Below are 24,460 nucleotides of genomic sequence, written 5' to 3'. Positions count from 1 at the left end.
GAGGATCATATTTCCATTATTAAAACATTCTTGGTGCTTATGGGCAATCATGTTCAAGAGAACATTGAGAGAGATAGTAGAACAGTGCTGAGTACGGTTACAGTATTTGGGCCCGAGCATGCGTTCATCAGGGTGGTACTTAAATCATCATTACTTAAAATTGCCGCTACTAAATTTCGTGCGGACTGGCTCATTGTTCAAAATGTGTCTAAACAATCGCAAATAAATGACACAAGGTGGCGCTGATGACATTATTTGGACTTTCATTCCATATATTCAGACTTTCATTTTATATATTCTGATTTCATTCCATATATTCAGACTTTCAATACATATATTCAGACTTTCATTTTATATATTCAGACTTTCATTTTATATATTCAGACTTTCATTTTATATATTCAGACTTTCATTTTATATATTCAGACTTTCATTCCATATATTCAGACTTTCAATACATATATTCAGACTTTCATTTTATATATTCAGACTTTCATTCCATATATTCAGACTTTCATTTTATATATTCAGACTTTCATTTTATATATTCAGACTTTCATTCCATATATTCAGACTTTCATTCCATATATTCAGACTTTCATTTTATATATTCAGACTTTCATTCCATATATTCAGACTTTCATTTTATATATTCAGACTTTCAATACATATATTCAGACTTTCATTTTATATATTCAGACTTTCATTCCATATATTCAGACTTTCATTTTATATATTCAGACTTTCATTCCATATATTCAGACTTTCATTCCATATATTCAGACTTTCATTTTATATATTCAGACTTTCAATACATATATTCAGACTTTCATTTTATATATTCAGACTTTCATTTTATATATTCAGACTTTCATTCCATATATTCAGACTTTCGTTCCATATATTCAGACTTTCATTTTATATATTCAGACTTTCATTCCATATATTCAGACTTTCGTTCCATATATTCAGACTTTCATTTTATATATTCAGACTTTCATTTTATATATTCAGACTTTCATTCCATATATTCTGACTTTCGTTCCATATATTCAGACTTTCATTCCTTATATTCAGACTTTCATTTTATATATTCAGACTTTCATTTTATATATTCAGACTTTCATTTTATATATTCAGACTTTCATTCCATATATTCTGACTTTCGTTCCATATATTCAGACTTTCATTCCTTATATTCAGACTTTCATTTTATATATTCAGACTTTCATTTTATATATTCAGACTTTCATTCCATATATTCAGACTTTCGTTCCATATATTCAGACTTTCATTTTATATATTCAGACTTTCGTTCCATATATTCAGACTTTCATTGTATGTATATATATATATATATATATATATATATATATATATATTCAGACATTCATTCCATATATTCTGACTTTGGTTCCATATATTCAGACTTTCATTTTATATATTCTGACTTTGTTTCCATATACTCAAACTTCGTATTATAAATATAATTATTTCCTGAACAGCATGCCATAATATATATATATATATATATATATATATATTATATATATTATATTATATTATATTATATTATATTATATTATATTATATTATATTATATTATATTATATTATATTATATTAAAGTATTACAATGGAAAATAGAAATATTCTTTTAAATTGTATTTTATACATTTTAGATTTTACATGTTTGGTTCTTGAGCACCAAATCAGGGTATTAGAATGCTTTCTGAAGGAAATCAAACATTTTATTAAATGAAACAATTTCCACAAAAATATTATTTGTACTGCGTACAATCAGTAAAAAAAAAAAAAAAAAAAAAAAAAAAAAGATATCAAAATATTGAAATAGAAAACAAATCCTTTAAATTGTATTTTTTACATTGTCCATATTACATTTTATACTTTTGTTTTTTTTTAGTGCCAAGGATGTTAGAATGATTTCTGAAAGAAATCAAACATTTTATTAATAAAATTATTATATTACATTATATTACATTACATTACATTGCATTACATTATATTATATTTATTGTTTTATCATAATATTGAAATAGAAAATTATTTTCAATTCTTTTAAATTGTAATGTTTACGTTACATTTTTGGTTCTTGAGCACCAAATCAGGATATTAGAATGATTTCTGAAGGATATTCAATGAAACAATCATTTTCCACAAAAGCATAATTTATACTGCTTAGAATCAATGAAAAAAAAAAATAATAATAGAAAATCACCACATGCAACAATATCACAATAGTCACAAATATAATATTTTTATTTTGTTTTATTTTTATTTTTTTATTTAAATATTACAATGGAAAATAGAAAACTATTCTTATAAATTGTATTTTTTAAATTTTACATTTTTAGTTCTTGAGCACCAAATCAGGATATTTGAATGATTTCATGATTTGGTGATTTGTTTTTTTACATTTTTACTTTTATTGTATTTTGGGTCAAATAAATGTAGCCTATGTGAGCACTTTCAACATGATGGGGAAATATATATATATATATATATATATATATATATATATATATATATATATATATACAGTCGTGGCCAAAAGTTTTGAGAATGACACAAATATTAGTTTTCACAAAGTTTGCTGCTCAACTGCTTTTAGATCTTTGTTTCAGTTGTTTCTGTGATGTACTCAAATATAATTACAAGCACTGCATACGTTTCAAAGGCTTTTATCGACAATTACATGACATTTATGCAAAGAGTCAGTATTTGCAGTGTTGGCCCTTCTTTTTCAGGACCTCTGCAATTCGACTGGGCATGCTCTCAATCAACTTCTGGGCCAAATCCTGACTGATAGCAACCCATTCTTTCATAATCACTTCTTGGAGTTTGTCAGAATTAGTGGGTTTTTGTTTGTCCACCCGCCTCTTGAGGATTGACCACAAGTTCTCAATGGGATTAAGATCTGGGGAGTTTCCAGGCCATGGACCCAAAATTTCAACGTTTTGGTCCCCGAGCCACTTAGTTATCACTTTTGCCTTATGGCACGGTGCTCCATCGTGCTGGAAAATGCATTGTTCTTCACCAAACTGTTGTTGGCTTGCTGGAAGAAGTTGCTGTTGAAGGGTGTTTTGGTACCATTCTTTATTCATGGCTGTGTTTTTGGGCAGAATTGTGAGTGAGCCCACTCCCTTGGATGAGAAGCAACCCCACACATGAATGGTCTCAGGATGCTTTACTGTTGGCATGACACAGGACTGATGGTAGCGCTCACCTTTTCTTCTCCGGACAAGCCTTTTTCCAGATGCCCCAAACAATCGGAAAAAGGCTTCATCAGAGAATATGACTTTGCCCCAGTCCTCAGCAGTCCATTCGCCATACTTTTTGCAGAAGATCAATCTGTCCCTGATGTTTTTTTGGAGAGAAGTGGCTTCTTTGCTGCCCTTCTTGACACCAGGCCATCTTCCAAAAGTCTTGGCCTCACTGTGCGTGCAGATGCGCTCACACCTGCCTGCTGCCATTCCTGAGCAAGCTCTGCACTGGTGGCACTCCGATCCCGCAGCTGAATCCTCTTTAGGAGACGATCCTGGTGCTTGCTGGACTTTCTTGGACGCCCTGAAGCCTTAACAATGCAGTGGAAAGTTTTTTTTTCGGGATTAAGTTAATTTTCATGGCAAAGAAGGACTATGCAATTCATCTGATCACTCTTCATTACACTCTGGAGTATATGCAAATTGCTATTATAAAAACTTAAGCAGCAACTTTTCCAATTTCCAATATTTATGTAATTCTCAAAACTATATATATAGTTGTGTAAAAATCCCTTCAAATTTAAAAAAAAAATGTTCCTGTTACATTTTAGCATATGTTCAAATAATTTTGTGTATTTCATATTCACATTTCAATTTTTAGCACATAAGTGTAAATACATCACTTTCATAATGTACATCTTTTGAAATGTAAAGAACTGCTTCACAGACACATTTTTTTGCAATCTGTCTCGAGCTCATTTATTTTAGCTTTTATAATTGTATCTTTTGCTTGATGTCTAAAAAGCTGTTTTTGGGAAAATGATTTTTATTTATTTTACTATTCAGTAAAAGTTTGAAAAGCAGCTTTTAGCAGCATCATAGCAGACGCCAAAATAGGAAGAAATAAATCTCAGTAGACTTTTTGACAATAACGAGTAACATCTTTGCTTCCCCTCTGTTGAAAATGCAACCTCTTTATGACCTCTCAACACACTGAAGAAATATTTTGATAAAGCTTTTAGCATAGTTATGTATATTATTATATAAGTGCTTGTATAACTGATGCCAAAAGCTTGAAATTATAATTATATGTCTAACATCAGTCAAGACAGAAATTTTATGTGGTTTGAGGACAAATATAAACACACTGTTGATTAAAGGATTTTTCTGTGCTTTCGACATTTACAGTATTGGCTTCTGTATTGATTGTCTAGACGAGAGAACTCCTTTCTGCTTGCTTTGTAAATCATGGTATTATGTCAGTGTGTTTCTTTAAAAAAAAATCAGATCAGTGAGGGAAAAGTGCAAAGTGAGGGATTCACAAAGCTTACGAAGTAGAAGCAGCGCTTTCATGCGAAAGCAGACCCACATGTGGGGTCTCCAGGAAATGGAGACAGATAACATCTGATTTCCCCATCATGTTAACATAGATTTTCCCTCCAGAGAAGCTCTCATTGAAAAATATCACCGGCACCTTAATGCGTTTACGGACGACTGCCTTGGAGCACTGGCACTAATTCAGTTGCCTTATTAAGACACTACCTTGGTTTCAGCTGTAATACTTTTTAAAAAGTCACTTAAGGTATATATCACCTTCAGGGAAGGGCTGAGTTATGTTGAAGTCGATAAAAAGATGCTTTTTTTTTTTAAGGAAGATTTTCCTCCGATGGAGCACTCTGATTAAGAAGCGCTGTGTAGATTACAGTGCAGGTCATATGTCAGTAAAGCGCTTCCCTCCATGCAGTTGGACTCGTTATCTTTGATTTATCTCCAATTCACATTTCTACAGAGGCATGGAAAGCCTTTGCCTTGTGAACTACGTTCTTTTATCCTGGCTAAAGGAAAAACCTAAAGAAAAAAAAAAAAAAAAAAAAAAAGGTAGAGTGAATGCAAGTATAATGATTTCATTAAAATTATTTTATTTAAAATTTATTTATTTATTATTTTTTTATTTTATGTTTTAATTAAAAAATAAGTAGAGAATTCAAGTATAATGCATTGTTTTTATTTTATTTCAAATAATTTTTTTGAATGCAATATTTTATTTTATTTTTTTTATTTTGCATTTAAAAAATAGAGCAACTACAAGTATAATGAATGCATCAAAATTATTTTATTTCATTTAATTTTTATTTTGCATTTAAAAAAATTTGTGAATACAAGTGTAATAAATGCATCAAAATTTTTATTTTTAATTATTTTTATTTATTTTTTTTAATTTAGTTTGATCTTATTTTTTTAAGTAGAAAATGCAAGTATAGTTAATTTATTTATTGTTTTTATTCCTTTATTTTTATTTCCTCATATTTAATTTTTTGCGAATGGTTGCATTATTATTATTTTTTTCCACTATATTTTATTTAAAAAATATAGCAAATGCAAGTATAATGAATGCATCAAAATGATTTTATATTAAATGATTTAATTTTCATTTTGTTTCATCTTTGATTTTTTTTTTAAGTAGAAAATGCAAATATAATGCATGTATTTATTTTATTTGATATTTTATTTCAATTGATTTTTTTTAAGAAGACAGAATGCATTTATATGGCTGCTTATTTTTTCATTTTTAGTTTATTTTTAATTGTAATTAAAAAAGAGCATTTTTAAATTTTGCTTTATTTTATTAGGGTTTTTTAAGTAGAAAATGCATATATAATGCATTTGTTTTTATACATCTTTTAAATTTTAATTTATTTCAATTGATTTTTTTAAGAAGACAGAATGCAAGTATAATGACTGCATTTTTTTATCTTTGACTTTTTATTAAAGTCAAATGCAAGTATAATTAATCGTTTTTCATTTTATTTTTTTATTTTAATAGTTTTTTTAAGAAGACAGAATGCTATGGTATAATGGTTGCATTATTATTATTTTTTTTTTAGATTTCATTTATCTAGTCATAGAGTGAATGCAAATATAATGAATGCATCAAATTTATTTTACTTAAAAAATATTTTAAAATTTTATTTAAAATTATTTAATTTTTTTAATGTTTTAATTTAAAAAAATTAAGTAGAGAATGCAAGTATAATGCATTGTTTTTATTTTATTCTTTTATTTGACTTTAATTTTATTATTTTAATAAAAAATAGAGCATTTTTTTACTTTAAATTTAGTTTTATCTTATTTTTTAAGTAGAGAATGCAAGTATAATGACTGCGTTATATTTTTATTTTTCATTTTCTGTCATTCTATTCTAAAAATAGAACAAATGAAAGTATAATGAATGCATCAAAATTGTTTCATTTTTATTTTATTTTCAAAAAGTAAAGATAATGCAAATGAATGAATGCATCAAAATGTTTATTTATTTTATTTTATTTTATTTTATTTCTTTGTTTACTAAATAACCAAACCATTAGCCAAATTAGCTATTGGTCTTTGTCGACCAGTCCGTGCGCATTGGAGCAATGCTCGTTCAACCCCTGGAGTAGACAGAATTATAGATGAAGCTGGCCATTTTTATCCTAGATTAATCTGATCTGATTTGGAGGCAGCAGCAGACGCTGTAGTACACGTTTTGAAGGGATACATTAAGGCCTTGAACGACAGGCACTAAACGTGTTTACAACCCTCTGGGTCTCGCATCACACCACTCATAAATAGAGAATCCTGGGCGACCGATGCGTCACAGACTTACTAGCCCTCTGGGTCTACTTTTGGCCTAAGGCGAAGAAATGAGTGTAAAAGGAAAGGGAGGGACCGCCAGCCTTTGCCGGAATGAATGCGTTCACTAGACAATGGCAGTGTCTGAAACCTAAGGCAATTGCCTCGCTGGCAGACAGTCAGTGACTTCACCTGAAGTGGTTTTGTGCGAAGTTTTCCTTCTCAGAAAATGATTCATTGGAAGTCATATATTCAGACCATAAGATCTTTTGATGTAGGAAAAATTCAAGTGTTTGAAAGCAATTTAAAAATTGACATTTAACTGTGGATTTAATGCACCATTTTGCATGTTTCGGACATTAAATGCTCTCGACTTCAGCTGTTGTGTGATGGTGAAGGCTGGCCTTGAGATTTCAGTGCTTTAATAACTGCATGTTTACTTCATTTTGATAATGGAGTGAGCTTCATGGATTTTTCTTCATTTACAGTCTTGAACTGGTTGCAATTATCAGAATACTGTCACTTTCTTTAGTCTCAAAACCTATTTTAACACATGTGCATATGCCAGTTTCTGAGAAATTCTGTATTTATGTTTCAAAACCTATTTTCACAGACATCCATTTACCAATATATTTGAAGTTGTTGTTCATTCGTTCATTTCTGTTTGATAATTGTTTAATTTTTTTACTTATTATTTATTCTTGGTGTTTTTTTAAACATGTAAACATTTTAAACATTATTAGAATTGCTGAAATTATAATGTAATTATGTAGTAAATAAATAACAAATATTTTAATGTTTATTTTTAGGTCACTTAAGCTACTGGAGTCTGCGATACTATGGAAACCTGTTTCCGCCACTGAATAAAATTGAAAAAAATAAAAACTATATAAACTTAGAATTACATGATATAAACTAACAGTTACGAGAAATAAAGTCATAATTGCAAGATAAACCCTTTTTTTCTCTTTTAAATGTGTGACTTTTTTCTCAGAATTGTGAGATATAAACTCTCAGTTAAGGGTTATAAAGTCATAATTGTGTGATATAAACTCATAATTGAGAGATAAAACCTTTTTTCTCTCAAATGCCAGTTTAAATCTTGCAATTTTTACTTTTTTTTCAGAATTTTGAGAAATAAACTCAAAATTGCAAGTTATAATGTCTAATTTTGAGGGGGGAAAGACAGATATGTTCCCAGAATTGAGTTCATGACTCAATTCTGACACTGAGATATAAACTCACAATTACGAGAAATAAAGTCATAATTGCAAGATCTCTTTTAAATGTGTGACTTTTTTCTCACAATTGTCAGATATAAACTTGCAATTGCAAGTTATAAAGTCCAATTTTTAGGGTAAAAAAGACTGATATGTTTTCTGATATGTTCTCAGAATTGTGTTCATGTCTCGCAATTCTGACTTTTTTTCTCAGAATTGTGAGATATAAACTCACAATTGCAAGTTATAAAGTCAGAATTTTGAAAAAAAAAATCTGAATTGTGTGATATAACCTCTCAATTGCGAGAAATAGTCATAATTGCAAGATAAAGCCTTTTTTCTCCTCTAATGCTAGTTTATATCTAATTCTGACTGAGTCTGTGTTCATGTCTCGCAATTCTGACATTATAACAAACTCACAATTGCGAGTTTATATCTCACAATTCTGAAAAAAGTCAGAATTTTGAGATAAAAAGTTACAATTACCTATTTTTATTTTTTTTATTCAGTGGTGTAAAGTGATTCCATAGTGATACTGACATGATTTCAACATTCTTTCTTTCTTTCTTTCTTTCTTTCTTTCTTTCTTTTATTTATTGTTACAAAAATGCTAGATTTTGTTACTTCCACTTCATTGTTGGATTTGTTCATTGAGCACTTGCACTGTTCAGCTAATTATTCTTAAATATAATGTGTTGCTCAAGAGCTTTTTTTTTTTTTTTTTTCTCCTTTGTCTAGATTCGGGTCTTCCGGCCACCCAACTACTCTGGTACAATCGCTCTGGCTCTGCTGGTGTCTCTGGTCGGTGGCCTCCTCTATCTGCGCAGAAACAACTTGGAGTTCATCTACAACAAGACTGGCTGGGCCATGGCCGCTCTGGTGCCTAATGTTCATTATTTAGCCCTAATTCAAATTAAACTGCAGGAGCCATGCTTAGAGTTGAAATCTGGCCAAATCAAACAACAATGCATATCTTGGCGGCGGTGCAATGGTCGGCTCTCTCTGGCCCTAGAACTGTTCAACTAATTCAACACTTTTGCTATTGCTTTATAAGGTCCTTTAATAAAATAAAACCAGCTGACCATGAAGTAAACCTAGATTAAAATTATTTATAGAGTTTTTAAGCCATAAAATAGGCCAATTTATTGAATCTAAACCCAAGTTGATGCAATAAAAGCTAAAGACAACAGCTCAAGGGGAAAAAACAAGCTAAAGGCATAGAGTCAGTATGCTTTCTACCACCTGAGGCCAAAATTACGTGCTGTGTCTTGCATAAAAGTTTGATTTAAAGTGTTGTGCTGTCTGTAAAATGTAGAACTTGGGCTTTCAATGTTTATTCCCCAAAGTCTGAAGTTGGTTGACCTTTACTGCTTCAGTGGATAAAGTTTGTTATCCACCTTATTGATTATAAGCACAAGTTGAGGAAGGTTTTCTCACAGGCTATAAGAATGTAATCAATCTTTATCGTTCTCTCTGTCTGTTTGTCATTCTCATCGTATCACCATATCACTCAGCTAATGTACTCCCAATCTCTCTCTCCCTTTTCTTTTCACAGTGTGTGGTGTTTGCCATGACCTCAGGTCAGATGTGGAATCATATTCGTGGGCCTCCGTATGCCCACAAGAACCCTCAAAATGGTCAGGTGGTAAGTGCTGCCCGCCTTCTTGTCTCAAAGCTCAGTATGCGCCGCACCACTCGTCTAATCCTTTCTTGACTTGGTTGACTTTGTTTGTGTCTGTTTATTAAATGGCTATCCATCATATGAAGTTTTGCTAACCGAAAAACAGACCTGAGTTCTATGTGGTATATGACCCATCCAGTTGATTCTTAAGCAGTGAATCCTGTGGAATATTAATTCCTACAAAGGGTGCAGCCTACATTCATAAATAAAAAATATTGCACTTGGTGTAAATAGACCTGGCGCCCAAATAGTGGGATGGAGCCAGAAAGAACTACGAAAAATGTGAGTTGGATCTCAGAGAATTGACCTGGAGGGTAGAACACATGCATTGGTATTTTTGCGCAGACGACCCGAATTTAAATCCGGCTTGACATTTTCCGATCTAACCGTCCTTCCTTCAGTCTACTCCCCATCCCTTCGTGTCTCCAATCTCATTGTTTCTAGGAATACAAGGCAAAAACAGTCTACTATACTTCTAAAAATCTACTATAATTGTATACTTTTATATTTATATGTATAAGCAGTATCACACTCGTAGTAGTGCAATATGGCTGTATATTGGCACGTCTGTGATTCGGCCATAGGTAATCACAGTGTGCCGATACACAGACATATTGCACTGCTACAAGCGTGATATTACGTTTATACAACAGTTCGATGTCATAAGTCTATAAATACATAAGAAACAACAATGGAGTGTCTTTAAAAACCCTATTTTGTGCAAACTACTTCCTTCCGCCACAGATTCAATTCACAGTTTAACAGCTGAGCCCACACCCCCGTTTTTTAATTCGAAAACATCACTTTAGAACTAGCAGCGAAGAAACATTAAGTTTTGAGTTGAGGATTAAAAGCTCACTGTATTATGTTGAGAAGAGTATTGTGTGAGAGAAATGGACTGAGCGATTGTGATTACCTGCTATAGAGACATCAGAGCCAGCGGCAAATTCCCAAAGAACTGGCTAGGGTAAGGCTGCTCTTGGTGGGTTAATGAGCACTTAATAGCCGCTGATGCCCTGGAGCTCACATCTCTGAAAACATCAAAGCAAATATTCAAATAGATGTTTTCTTTATTAACAAACCACATTTTGAAGTCTAAACACGTACATTCTCACCTAAATAAACTCTTAAAACTACATTCCATGCCACAAAACCATATTATTTATAAAATTACAGCAGATTTGGGCGTCCGCCATGATGCTCGCTGTGAGAAATACCACAAGCGGAGTGATTTCAAAAGGTGAAATGGTTGGAGTTCTGTTATCATTAGAATATCGCACTCCTATCAGCAAATAGGATTTGAGGACCAGAAAGAACTGTTGTATATTGAGCAATATCACACGAGTAGAAATGAGATATGGTTGTATATCGACTGTAGATAATATCAACATGCTGATATACATCCATATCTCACGCCTACTCGTGTGATATTGCGTTTATACAACAGTTTGATGATATAAGTATGTAAATACATAAATAAAATAAGAACAGAGTGTCTTTAAAAGCCCTCTTTTGTGCAGAACTACTTCCTTCCGCTATGGATTCAAATCTAAAGTTGACAGTTTAACAGCTGAGCCCAATCCTTCATTACTAATTCCAAAATGTCACTTTAGAACTAGTAACGAAGGAACATTGAGTTGCTTCATTAAAAGCTTATTTTATTACTGCAGTAAAAGCAGTGTATTATGTGTAGTAAAGTATTATGAGAGAGATTGACTGGGTGAGGCTACGTCTACATTAATCCGGATACATTTGAAAACGGAGTTTTCGTTTTAAAACGCTCTCCGTCCACACTAGCGTTTCCGAGCGTTTTCCAAAAGATTCTCGTCCACACTGAAACGTAGGAAAATGTCAAATTCGCCTTACTGCGCATGCGTAAAGCCTTCAAAATTATACAGAGGTAATAACTTTTCACGCAATTCTTCTGTCCCGATCATTTACGGAAATATCTCATCGTTCACTGACGCGTCTATGTCGCGCTCACTCATATTTTATCTGAAAAGCAGTTGTCGTCATGTTTTGCAGGACAGCAACTGTGAGTAAATTTTTTGCCATCATTTTAGGACTGTAATTTGAAGAGTGTACAAGGTAAATCTCTTTAGCAGCAGTGTGACAGTGAATAGCACAGGCACAATTACTGCTGTAAACATAGATATCTATTGGTACAAAATGCATCACATGACTAAATATGCGTCATCGTTTTCAAAAGCCTCCGTTTTCACAGTCCACACTACAAGGCGAAAACGACGTTTTCAATTTTATCCACTTTGGAGAGCGTTTTCAAAAAGCTCCGTTTTCCTTGACAAAAACGCCGTCTCATTGTAGACGGAAGGCCAAAACGGAGAGAAAAAGATGCGTTTTCAAACGAAAACGTATTAGTGTGGACATGGCCTGAGTGTGATAATACCTGCATCTGATACAGCATTCATTCTTCAAATCAATCTCATATTTACAATAAAACATTAGTTTGACGGTCCGCAGAGGAAAACGTTGTCTTTGTCGTAACGTTAATGTCCTTTCATTTGTTCAGAGTGATTTTTGATGACAGCGCTGCTCAGTGCATTTGTTAGCTGCGTCAAGCTGTCGTTGAAATTAAAAATAACTTCCATGTATAACAGCTTTTATTTTTTTTGTTGCCATCTAATGGCAGAACAATGTAACTAAAATCACCATCACGAACACGCACGCACCTTTTCTCAATACTAAACACTACTAATAATATTACTATTATTAATATAAAATATTATTTATTCAATGAGAATATTTAATAAACAACAACAACAGCCATCATAAAACTTGCTAGGCAATTCATTTACATGTACACAGGCAGAGTTCTGATACAGCATTGAATTTTCATAAACATGATGAGATTTTGCCAAAACTATTGGCTCTGGAACAAATAATAGTTTAATGGGACCAAAGACTGCTGTTAGAATGACCAAAAAAACAAATTATATCTCCTGTTTAACCACTATAGAGACATCAGAGCCAGTGGTAAATTCCAGAAGATCTGGCCCAAGAAAGTCTGCTCTCGACGGATTCACAAAAACAGTAATATTTTTAAAATTATAGTGGATTTGGCCATCTTCCGTGAAACTCGCTGGGAGAGGAGTGATACACTTATAAATGCTGAAACGGCTGGAGTTCTGTTGAACTCTAATATTGCACTCTTATTAGCCAATCAGATCCAAGGACCAGAAAGATATGTTGTATACATAATAGTGGTGGGCATAGATTAATTTTTTTAATCTAGATTAATCTAGATTAAATCTTGAAATTAATCTAGATTAATCTAGATTAAAATGGCTAATTTGAATTATGCTGAAGGCATTCAGAATATGTGTGCTACCCAAATAATGACTAAAATTAAGTCTTTGAGAACGGGTTTCTCAAGCCAGGTGACGCATTAGACCAGGCGCTCATCTCCTGTTTCCAAAATGCATTACAAACTGCTTGACAATTGCATTTACAACACAATTAACTATACAAACTTGTGTAACAAAGTACTTCTGCGCAAAAGGCTGTACGACGTGCGCGTTCCAGTAAAATACACAGGCGCGCGGGTATGGATTATGTGATGATGCGTGCATCTTCCAATAAACTGCGTTGCTTTTAGAAGAGTCAATTCAGTTGTTGCATATAGTTTAATGTCTTTATTTCGGGATTATCAAAGTAAATTATAACTCAAACTTGAGATTTTACTGGGGCACAGCAGATTTTCACGTGCCCCAGTGAAAAGGGTCTAGCAACGCACGCACCTGCCCTGAAGCGGCTTCATAACTGCATCCATGTCTGCGCGTCTCATTTGATGTGGTAATTTCACAGAAGTTGAAGACTCGTTCTCGCCTCCTACAGTGCAATTCAACTAGATATACGTCATCCGCGCTAAAATATCAAGGTGAAAGTCATCATATCTTGCGTAGTTTAGACCCAGCTCCCAACCCAACTTTGAGAATAGATTAACGGCGATATTTTTTTTATCGCGCGATATGAATCTCACGTTAACGCAGCACGTTAACGCCGATAACGGCCCACCACTAATACATAATGTTATTAAGTGATATATTTAGTGATACCAGTTAACAACCTAATTTGGTACACTCATACACTCAAACTGTTAATATGGCCAAGGCTTGTTGTTAATACAATACTGCAATATTTTTGCAAAGCAGTCTGCAGCTGCACTCACATGCTGTTCTGCATCCACCTCTTTATTGGTTTCTAAAGTGATCCCTCCAGTCAATAACACAATAAATCTGAAATGATTAAGGCCTTTTAATTATTAAAACATAAACAAGGAGATCAGCTTCTTTCAGTGCGTAATCCTTCCCAGTACTGCTTCATCACCGTCCCTCATTAAGCTCCACACAGGAAGTTGAAGCTGCGTTTCTTCCTCTAATAGCCCTCTGAGGCAGAGGTGAAATGAAAATGCTGATGACATGGGGAAATTAAAGTCAGTGAAGTAAGGTTGTAACATCTAACCTCTGCTATACAAAAGAAACCATTAGTGCCATTGTAAAATTATACCCCCACTGACTCGATACCTTCATTCAAATTTCCTTTCAAAGCCTCGTCTTAATCGACAAATAAAACATTTTTGCTTCAAAATAGAGCAAAACTATTTCGCCATATTAGGTATTATTACAGTTATCAAAGTTATTTAAAGGGGTAGTCCACCCAAAAATGAAAACTCTGTCATTATTTACTTCGGAACACAAATTAAGATATTTCTGATGAAATCCAAGAGCTTTCTGACCCTGCATAGACAGCAATGCAACTGACACGTACAAGGCCCAGAAAAGTAGTAAGAACATTGTTAAAATAATCCATGTGACATCAGTGGTGTGAGAATACTTTAGAACATTTTAAATGTAAATACAGTATATCAAATGTATATTGTATGATATATACACAGCATGCATCAATACCCAGTTTGACAGTTTAGTGACTGTTCCTGTGAAGTAAGAGGCCACAGACCATCTGATTAACTGCCGTTTTTCAACATGATGTTTCTGGGAAACTAGTGCAGTTTTAGCCTCCATCTGGACCCACAAGTCTTTTATGAATTGCACTTGAGGTCCTCTGGATCTCACAGTTACAAAGTTAAAATAAAGTGCAGAACCAGCAGGTACTATGTGTCACAGTAAAATGTGTAAAGACACATAGCTGCATGAAAGCCACATTCAGTAACTTAAAAACTAACTGTAAGTAATAGATAATTTACAGTCAGTCTGTTATGTCTTATAAAATAAACCTCAACACAAAGCATGAAATCCAAAAGAGGAATTATTGATTTCAATTTATTGTATTCTGTCAGCAGAGAGCACAGCGTTGAACAAAAGTTGGACAGTTTGGACACTATACAAGCATGTTTGACCACAGAGTGTCTTGTTTTGTCAGAAACAACAATCCCAGCCTTTCAGGCTTGTTCTTTCATTTGATTTGGAGATATAAATACATTTATAATTGGTACACTTAGTCCTAAAAATTAGATAAGCTTCTATAAATAGGAAAGATATCTCCCCAAATGCCTGACTTCGCAGTATAAAAAGCGTGCATATAGGAAAAAGACAGGAATCAAAAAGGCAGAAAACAAATGAGCAGAAAAGCATCTTTGAATGACAATTAAGCCAGAGCCACAGGGACTAATGTACTATAAACTGTCAAAAACCGTGTGTCTCATTTGTTGTACAGGATTGGGTGGTAAATGATGGTTCATTTATTTGGAGGATGTGCTAGTGAAGAGATGATGAGGGGGATTGTTGGTTCTCTTATTCTGTTATTGTTTTATGACTCTGGTTCTGAATCCTCTTACTTTGAGAATGTGGCCTGAAGACAGCCTTTATGAAATATTCAGGTCTGAACATTGATCCGGAGACATAAACACACTGCTAACAATGCTATGAATCCCAGACTCCAGGCACTGAACTTCTGTAGCTCACAACAGGATTTTTGGATCTGTCGTCCTCTAATCCCAAAGCTGGACCTGAAGGGGACATTTCTATTAGTGGGAGAGTACAGTGTCAAACTCATTCTTAATGCGCCACAGAAATCCCAAAGTTAAGCAGACAATGAGCAAGCTCTCACAGAATCTGCAGAGCCACTCTCTGGATATTTTTTTTTTTTTTTTTTTTATGATTTGATGTATTAATACACTAGTGGTCAAAATTTTGAAAAAAAAAAAATGTTTTGTTAAGCATAGCAGAATTTGTTTGGTCAAAACTACAGCAAAAGCTGTCATTTTGAGCAACAACTTATAAAATAACTATTACAGAAGGTATAAATGCTCACTGATGCTTTAGAAGGAAACACAAAGCATTAAGAGCTGGGGGGTGAAAACTTATAGATTTTAAAGAATAGGGCAAATTTAACATATTTTGTCTTCTGGGAAACATCAGTAACGTCAGTATCTTCTGTAGCTGCTTAAGGGCATGTACTAAATGAAAAAAATATGATATTTAGGCAAAATAAGAAACATTTACACATCGTCATTCTGTTCAAAAGTTTACACCCCTGGCTCTTAATGCATCTTTTTCTTCTGGAGCATCAGTGATCATTTTGAACCTTTTGTAATAGTTGCATATAAGTCCCTCAGTTGTCCTCAGTGTGAAAAGATGATCTGAAAATCATACAGTCATTGTTGGAAAGGGTTCAAATACACAAAAATGCTGAAAATTAAGTATCACTTAACAAAAAATCAGCTGTGGATCATTCAGGTAATAACACAGTATTGAGAATCAAGCGTATGTGAACTTTTGAATGGGGTCATAAATTCAACTAGTATGTTCTTTTGTGGACTATATAATATCTTATTTGGGTCAGTACTAAAAAAGAAATTACATGCATTTTGTATAATCCCTCTTATTTTTAAAAACAACATTTTGCAGATTCTGCAAGGTGTATGTAACCTTTTGACCTCAACTGTATATTAATCATTTATTTTGTTAGATTTAATTATGTAATTTAGTACATATTGCATAGATTGCTTTTACTTTTTGTGGCTGTTCAGGGTCATTGGAGTTTAGTGGCCTAAGTCAAAAGCAATTTGTATGATATTACTCTTGTTTGGTGTAGCCTCATATTTTATGCGACATGGCCAAAGCGTACATGCAATTAGTTGTTATCGCTGAGAAAAATATTATTCTTTGCTAAAAGGCCTCAGCCGTACACAAAACTATAGCATGTTGCTGAGATAGATTTTTGGTCATCATTTATGGCTGTGCATTGAAGTGTGAAATTAAAAAAAGTGGAAAGAGGTTGTGCGAGAGACAGTGGTTGGGGGAAAAAACATTACCCTGATTTTCTAAACTAAACGCTACATTTGCATGAAATTATATTTCTCTTGTCAGACTCTGAAAGTGCCATTTCCACGTTTTCTCCGGCTTCATCCTGCAGCCCAGAGCAAAACCCATTTAGAGAGTAGAAGGTTGTTTTGATAATAAAAGCATCTGACTGCTTACTGACGAAATGGCGAAGCAATGTGAGGTGAAGCTACGCATCTACTTGTGCTTTCGCACCTTAGGACAGATCACACACACACGCACACAAACACCTTGCTGTGTTGATACTCAGGATGAACACGCTCTAGGCCAAAAGAGCCAAACAATTCTCAACATTTTCCTGGCTTTTATACCTTGCTGTAAATGCATTTATTTCTTCCAATTTTTTTTGACTGAATGGACTTTTTAATAATTATTGAAATGTCATCCAAAAACTGAAACAAATATACTTTTGATAAAAACAAAAACAGGTTTAGCAAATTATTACTCCAAAGTAGCTGCATTATTCCCATTTAAATGATTCACAATGATAATCAAGTGAGTCATTAGTGACTTTTCGCTTTAAAAACATTGTCTTTCTATTGTAAATTAGAAAGTCACTCTGCACCGCTCCCAAACACAGGTTTGGAATGTTAATAGACAGGCTGAGTGATATAAACTGCTTGACCAATCAAATTACTGGACCGGAAAAAGTCTAATGCTCTTGTTTTTTGGCCTAAACTCTTGTTTTTGTGCTATTAATTAACTTTAAAAGCTTGTCCTCAAACTTTCTTCGAGGACTTGATCACGTACATTGGGTGCGCTTTGTCCAATTTTCTTTCAAAGTCACCTGAAGATGCCAGTTCCTCTGTCCACATTAGCCTTGCTTCAGTTCACCATTTTCATTTCATTTCCCACAATTCCTTAATGAACTCTTGCAGCCTCTCTGTATCTACCACCAGCGAGAGGTAAATCATCTGCTCTTCCCTTCCAGCATGTTGTCACTTTTATTACATCTCTGCAAATATTTTGGCTTTTAGCTTGGATGCAACTTTGCTGGGGAGTCTTTATTAACCGGATTGAACTGTGAACTGAAGCATTAAATAAATGTTGCACTTGAGGCAGAGATTTTTCAAGATCTCATCCTGACGACTGGTGGTTTTTTTTGTTTTTTTTTTCCTGTACTCGCTGATGCAGAGGGAGTGTAGCAATAAAAATGAATCTGTATAGCAAATGGGAGCTTTAATTACAGCTGAAACAAGAGACCTGCGGAGAAGAATAATAAAGAAAGCTAAAAGGAAAACAACAAACAGGAGAAGGAAAGGCTGATTAACAGCAAATTAATCACGTTGATGCCAATCTTTCATTTTGCCAGAAGGACCTTCTGTCCGAAGAAGTTTTTATGGTTAACTTTTCCCATTTTATGTGTGGTGCACGTAAATAAACACAAAATACTTGTAGTAATGATTCTTTTTATATATATATATAAATAAGCAGCCTCGGTATGTGTATTACCTATTTTGAAGGCAGCGAGTTTCTTTTGTTGCGTCTCATTGTTGATTCTCCATTGGTATCAGCTCAAGCTGTCAGTCAGATCCAGTCCAGAAGACTCCAGACTGTCTGCTACTGTGACCTCTCGCAGCTGGTCAAATTCCAACAAAAACTTTTTGTGTGTGTGTGTGTGTGTGTGTGTGTGTGTGTGTGTGTGTGTGTGTGTGTGTTGACATTCATCCGTTTCCGTGGTGTGGTCTGTTTCTATTCAGAAACCAGAAGCATGGTCCGGACAATAGGTGGTCAATAGTTGTTATTTTGAGGTATTGTGATGATTTGTAAAACATTTAAAGAATTAGTTGACTTCAAGTATAAAAACTTCCTGATAATTTACTCACCCCCATGTCATCCAAGATGTTCATGTGTTTTTTTCTTCAGTCGAAATGAAATTAAGGTTTTTGAGGAAAACATTCCTGGATTTTTCTACATATAGAGGACTTCAATGGGAACCAGCGGGTTTAAAGTCCAAATTGGCATTACAATGCAGCTTTAAAGGGCTCTTCACGATCCCAGCCAAGGAATAAGGGTCTTATCTAGTGAAACGAGCGGACATTTTCCAAAAAAAAAAAAATTATAATAAAAATACACATTTACATACTTTTTATCCAAAAATGCTCATCTTGCACTAGCTTGACTTCACACATTAAGTAATCAATTTGGAAAAGTCACATGCAGTTAGTTCTTTGTCTGTGTACTTTGGTACTTCCGCCTACGTGCGTGATTATGTAATGCCTGGGGTCGAGCTAGTGCAAGATGATCATTTGTGGTTATCGATCATTTCACGAGACAAGACCCTTATTCCTCGGCTGGGATCGTGTAGAGCCCTTTGAATCTGCAATGAAACTGCAAACTGAAAATTTGGACCTTCAACATGTTGGCTCCAATTTAAATCCAAAGTATTGTTAATAATCCTTTCTTTTAGACTGAAGAAAGAAAGACTCATACATATTTGATGTACACAGGGATAAGTAAATTAACAGGACATTTTTATTCTGGAAGTGAACTAATCCTTTAATGCTAGGCTTGTAGTAGAGATACTACTGGATGCCAATAGTACGGAAGTATTTAAAACATACAGTATATTGTTTCAGTAATAATTAAGCTCAATCAACAGCACATGTGTCTAATGTTGTTTGCAACAAATATTAATTTTTGCAAAGTTTTGCATTTCTCCTTTTAAAGTTTTATTTTTAAGAAAATGAGGGATGAGTTGAAATGCTGTCGTTTTTCTGTCAGTTTCAGCTTAGCTTGTATTGAACCCACATTATTTCTTTAAGTCATTCTTTAGCCTACCCTTTTTTTCTTGTCAGGTGTTTCAAACTGTAATGGCTCACACAAGTCTATTTCACTCCAAAAATTGAGGGATTGGGGTGGCAAAAATTGACTGTAATATAATGGGATTTATGATTCTTGCAAAAAAAAAATCCGAACGCAAAGCTATTTTATTAATGGAGAAAAACGCTTTGTGCCCGCATACTGTAAAGCTGTAGTTACCACCAGGGGCATTTTACCATGCTAACCAGCTTAAAGGAGAAGTTCACTTCCAGAACAAAAATGTATACATAATTTACTCACCCCCTTGTCATGCAAGATGTTCATGTCTGTCTTTCTTCAGCCGTAAAGAAATCTTTTTTTTTGAGGAAAACATTTCAGGATTTCTCTCCATATAGTGGACTTCCAAAATGCAGTTTAAATGCAGCTTCAAAGGGCTCTAAATGATCCCATCCGAGGAAGAAGGGTCTTATCTAGCGAAACGATTGGTTATTTATTTATTTATTTATTTTTTATTTTTTTTTTGACAATTTATATACTTTTTAACCTCCAATGCTCGCCTTGTCTAGCTCTGTGTGTACTCTGTGTATTCCAGTTCAATACATTCAGGATACACTCTTAAAAATACAGGTGCTTCACGATGCCATAGGAGAACCTTTTTTGTCTAAATGTTTGCATTAAAAAAAACTTAAACATCTGTTTCACAAAAGGTTCTTTGTGGCGAAAAAATGTTCTCCTGATTATAAAAAGGTAAGAAAGAGATGGTTCTTTAAAGAACCTTTGACTGAATGGCCCTATGAAGCTATGCTTAAATTGCATTTTGGAAGTTCAAACTCGCAAACATCATAGAAGTCCACTATATGGAGAGAAATCCTGAAATGTTTTCATAAAAAAACAATTTCATTATGATTTAGAAAGAAAGACAAGGGGGTGAGTAAATTATCTGTATATTTTTGTTCTGGAAGTGAGCTTCTCCTTTAAACTCATATAAGCTATAAGTGATAATTGCAATATTCCAAACTGTTTATTAACTGTAATTAGCTTGCTTTTATGGTCAATCATTATAAGGCAGTGAAGTAATCATGCTTGTAGCAGTAGAATGCGGGGAATGACTGATTTGTTGCTGTCTAACCCAGATGCCTCCGCTGGTCTGAGCGTCTAATGGCTTGTCCTATATGATGAATTCAGCACTCTCGTGTCCTGTCTTCCTCCGTGCAGAGCAGCTCTTTCCTGAGCTTGTTAGGCACCACACGGTTGTGCTGAAGGGTTGCCGTTGGCTGCTGGAGTTTTCGGTATCCCCCTGTCCATAAGCTGAGAATTCTTTTGACAGGCTTGAAAACTCTTTCACTAACTTGTGCTGGCAGGCTTATTTTACACACTCTGAAAGGCTGTTTGCCCTGCCACAACCAACTGGACTGAAAACGGTAGAAAAAGGTTGGATGAGCGTGTTTACAAGTGGTTTGAATATCCTGATTATGTGTTGATTATGTAAGCATCAGTATGTGTTGGAGGGTGTAAATACACATTCTTCAGAATTCAACGCAGAGTTCTTGCATTTTGCATGAAGGGAAGAATAAGGACTAAGGTCACACAGAACATGTTTTTAAATTCATGTCCCAGTCACATTTTTTGGTTAAATAAACATCACTTACACTATTAGAAATATAAAAAAAAAAAAATCTGTTTTATATTTTTACATTAACAATGTAATCAATATTCTATTTTAAGTTTAGGGTCAAACGTTTACATCCCCCTTTCAGAATCTGCTAAATGTTAATTATTTGACCAAAATGAGAGGAATCATATAAAATGCATGTTATTCTTTATTTAGTACTGACCTGAATTAAATATTTCGTATAAGATGTTTACATATAGTCCACAAGAGAAAATAATACCTGAATTTATAAAAATGTCCCTGTTCAAAAGTTTACATCCCCTTGATTCTTAATACTGTGTTCTTACTTGAATGATCCAAAGCTGTTTTTTTTTTTTTTTTTTTTTTTTTGGTTTTGTGATAGTTGTTCATGAGTCCCTTGTTTGTCCTAAACAGTTAAACAGCCCGCTGTTCTTCCAAAAAATGCTTCAGAAATTCACAATTTTTTTAGTTTTCCAGCATTTGTGTGTATTTGAACCTTTTCCAATGATGACTGTATGATTTTGAGATCCATTTTTTCACACTGAGAACAACTAAGGGACTCATATGCAACTATTACAGAAGGTTTAAATGCTCACTGATGCTCCAGAAGGAAAACCATGCACTGGGACATTTTAATAAATTCAGCTATTTTCTTTTTTTACATGAAATATCTTATTCAGGTCAGTACTAAATAAACAGTAACATGCATTTTGTATGATCCCTCTTATTTTTTGGTAAAACAATTAACATTTTGCAGCTTCTAAATGGGGGATGTAAACTTTTGACCTCAACTGTGTTAATCACTTGATTCAGATTTTAATGATTCATTCGAAACCTAGACTGATCCATTTCCTACCTGATCGAATGACGAAAATGTACTTGAACTTTTTCGCAAGATGCAAAATACCTACCAATAAGTACATCAAAGCAGTTTCCAACAGAAAAGAAAGCTAAAGGCGGTAAAACAGCGAGCACTTGTAATCTTTTTCATACACAGTTATGATTACAGCTCCATATGTTTTGCTTTCCGGATGTAACAACCTTGCTTGGTGGCTCAGCCAGCACAGAATTTGACTTAGGATACATAATAATTTGGTACGAATTCCCTGAAAAACATGAGTTGCGATGAAATAGCTAAAAGATGAAAGATCGAAAACTAAGTTAAAACGGCATGCTTCAATTGCGTTTTTACATCACATTCGCTTTTGTTTATACTATCGGGCAGGTTTAGGTGTAGTGCAGATTGTACGTTATTTTAAAACGTCACAGAGGATTAGAGTTATAGTTTCAAGTCTGCGGTGAGGCATACAAAACCAGCGTCACATAAAATGTACCATATGTACGGTAATCTGTTCTGGGGGGAAAAAGCACTGTTTTAGCTCCACTCGGTGGACATTTCACATAAAATATGTCACGAAATAAACATGGCAGTACGTATATTGCATCTTGCGAAAAAGTACCACAGGTATGTTTTCATCATGAGATCAGGTTGTCTGTGGGTGCTTTTCATTTCTTATTTTTGCATCCTCGTTTCCTTTCCTTGCTTCCTTTCCTCGTGTCTTAGCTCCACCCCCTTAGGATACGAGGGAAGGATTTAAGGAAAGGAAATGAGGATGGAGGAATCAAAGGAGGAACATTCGAATATTCTTAACCACTCAAGCGTCACTTCAAAGCGTCATCAGCTGCGCTAAAAGGATCTGCCCATATGTTATTAAAGTTCGTTATTTAAGGCATTCATAATAATTATTAACAAAGCAAGATGCCCTGTTTAAATATATGACATTATTTACACTGCAAAGGTAAAATATAAATGTAAATTATTATGACATATCTGAAGGTGGAGGAGTGCGTCACGTTTAGTCGATAAAACACCTGTGTATCCTCGCTCAAGACTCCTCAGGAAGCCTCCTCACTCCTCGATCCTCACCTCCTCACGGTGCAATTAGAGAATTGAGATGTCCTACAAAATGGCTGAGCTCGATCGGTTTCCGGGTTATAGGATGGAGGATGGAGGAGCGAGGAAACAAGGAGGGATATTGAGAAGCACCCGGTTTCTTTAAAATTCACCTGTGTGTTTGACAGAAAAAAGTCAAACAGGCTTTAAACTACATGGGGGTGAGTAAATGATTAGTGAATTTACATTTCTAAGTGAACTATTTCTGAAATAATGAAGTGTAATCAATTTGAACGATTGTCAGAGCAAATATTTACACCCTCATAAAGACTGATTCCATTCCCTTCATAGTGTGCGGCCAGTTCTCTGGCTGCCGGCCAGCCAGTATCCAAGTGGCTCTCAAAGCAGCCCGCTGATGAGCTTGCGCTCCAGACAATTTGATCTGAATGAAAACCACTCCACCCCAAAAAGAGAGCTCATTTCACGGGAGAGATATCTGCCGTTCGCACAGCACCGTTTGGAATGCAATCTACACGACATACTGTACAGGACACCTTGTACTCTTAATTTGGAAATGTCCTAGAGCAAACTGTTTTGCACTTACACGCTGATTATAAGATCCAAGTCTACACATTAAATCCACCATCAACATTATACATCCATACACCCCGCTCGTTTAAAACATCACGTCTTAAAACCAGACTAAAACTCATTGGAAGGAGTGACAGGCCTCAGGGGGATCAAAGTCATGGTGATGCCAACACTGAGCCACTGCAGGGCCAGCGCATCGCCAACACTTGAGTGAGTAGTCACGTAATGCTTGATGACAGTGTAGGGGTAATGAAAGGTTGCTCCCACACTGACTAAAAATTCAATCTGCCTGCAGAAACCGCAAAGTTCCTCAAAAGCCTGATAGATGCTCCCAGCTACATACTGCGCATTCAAACCTGAGTGACTGGATTTTGAGTCCTAGCAAATGTTCTTTTTAATGTGGTTTTATGATGAGAAACTAAGGGAGGAAAAAGGATACTGCATTTGAGCGAATGCTTCAGTTGTTAGCACAATTTAAGCAATGGTACAAAACTGATGATGCATGAAATGTTTAAAAAAAAATA

The 24,460-nt window shown here is 34.4% G+C and overlaps 1 protein-coding gene across 1 annotated transcript in view; it reads left to right on the top strand.

Moving 5' to 3' along the window:
• The window catches only part of tusc3 (tumor suppressor candidate 3), a 142,253-nt gene that overhangs the window by 86,198 nt on the left and 31,595 nt on the right, over positions 1–24,460 (top strand). Inside the window, exons 5-6 of the mRNA XM_073842762.1 lie at positions 8,791–8,931; positions 9,608–9,697. Coding sequence (XP_073698863.1) covers positions 8,791–8,931; positions 9,608–9,697 — 231 coding nt within the window. The remainder of the gene's footprint in view (positions 1–8,790; positions 8,932–9,607; positions 9,698–24,460) is intronic.

This window comes from Garra rufa, chromosome 6, assembly GCF_049309525.1.
Source record: "Garra rufa chromosome 6, GarRuf1.0, whole genome shotgun sequence".
Lineage (NCBI taxonomy): Eukaryota > Metazoa > Chordata > Actinopteri > Cypriniformes > Cyprinidae > Garra > Garra rufa.
Note: the sequence above shows the minus strand (reverse complement) of the source record. Positions and strands in the feature narration are given on the sequence as shown.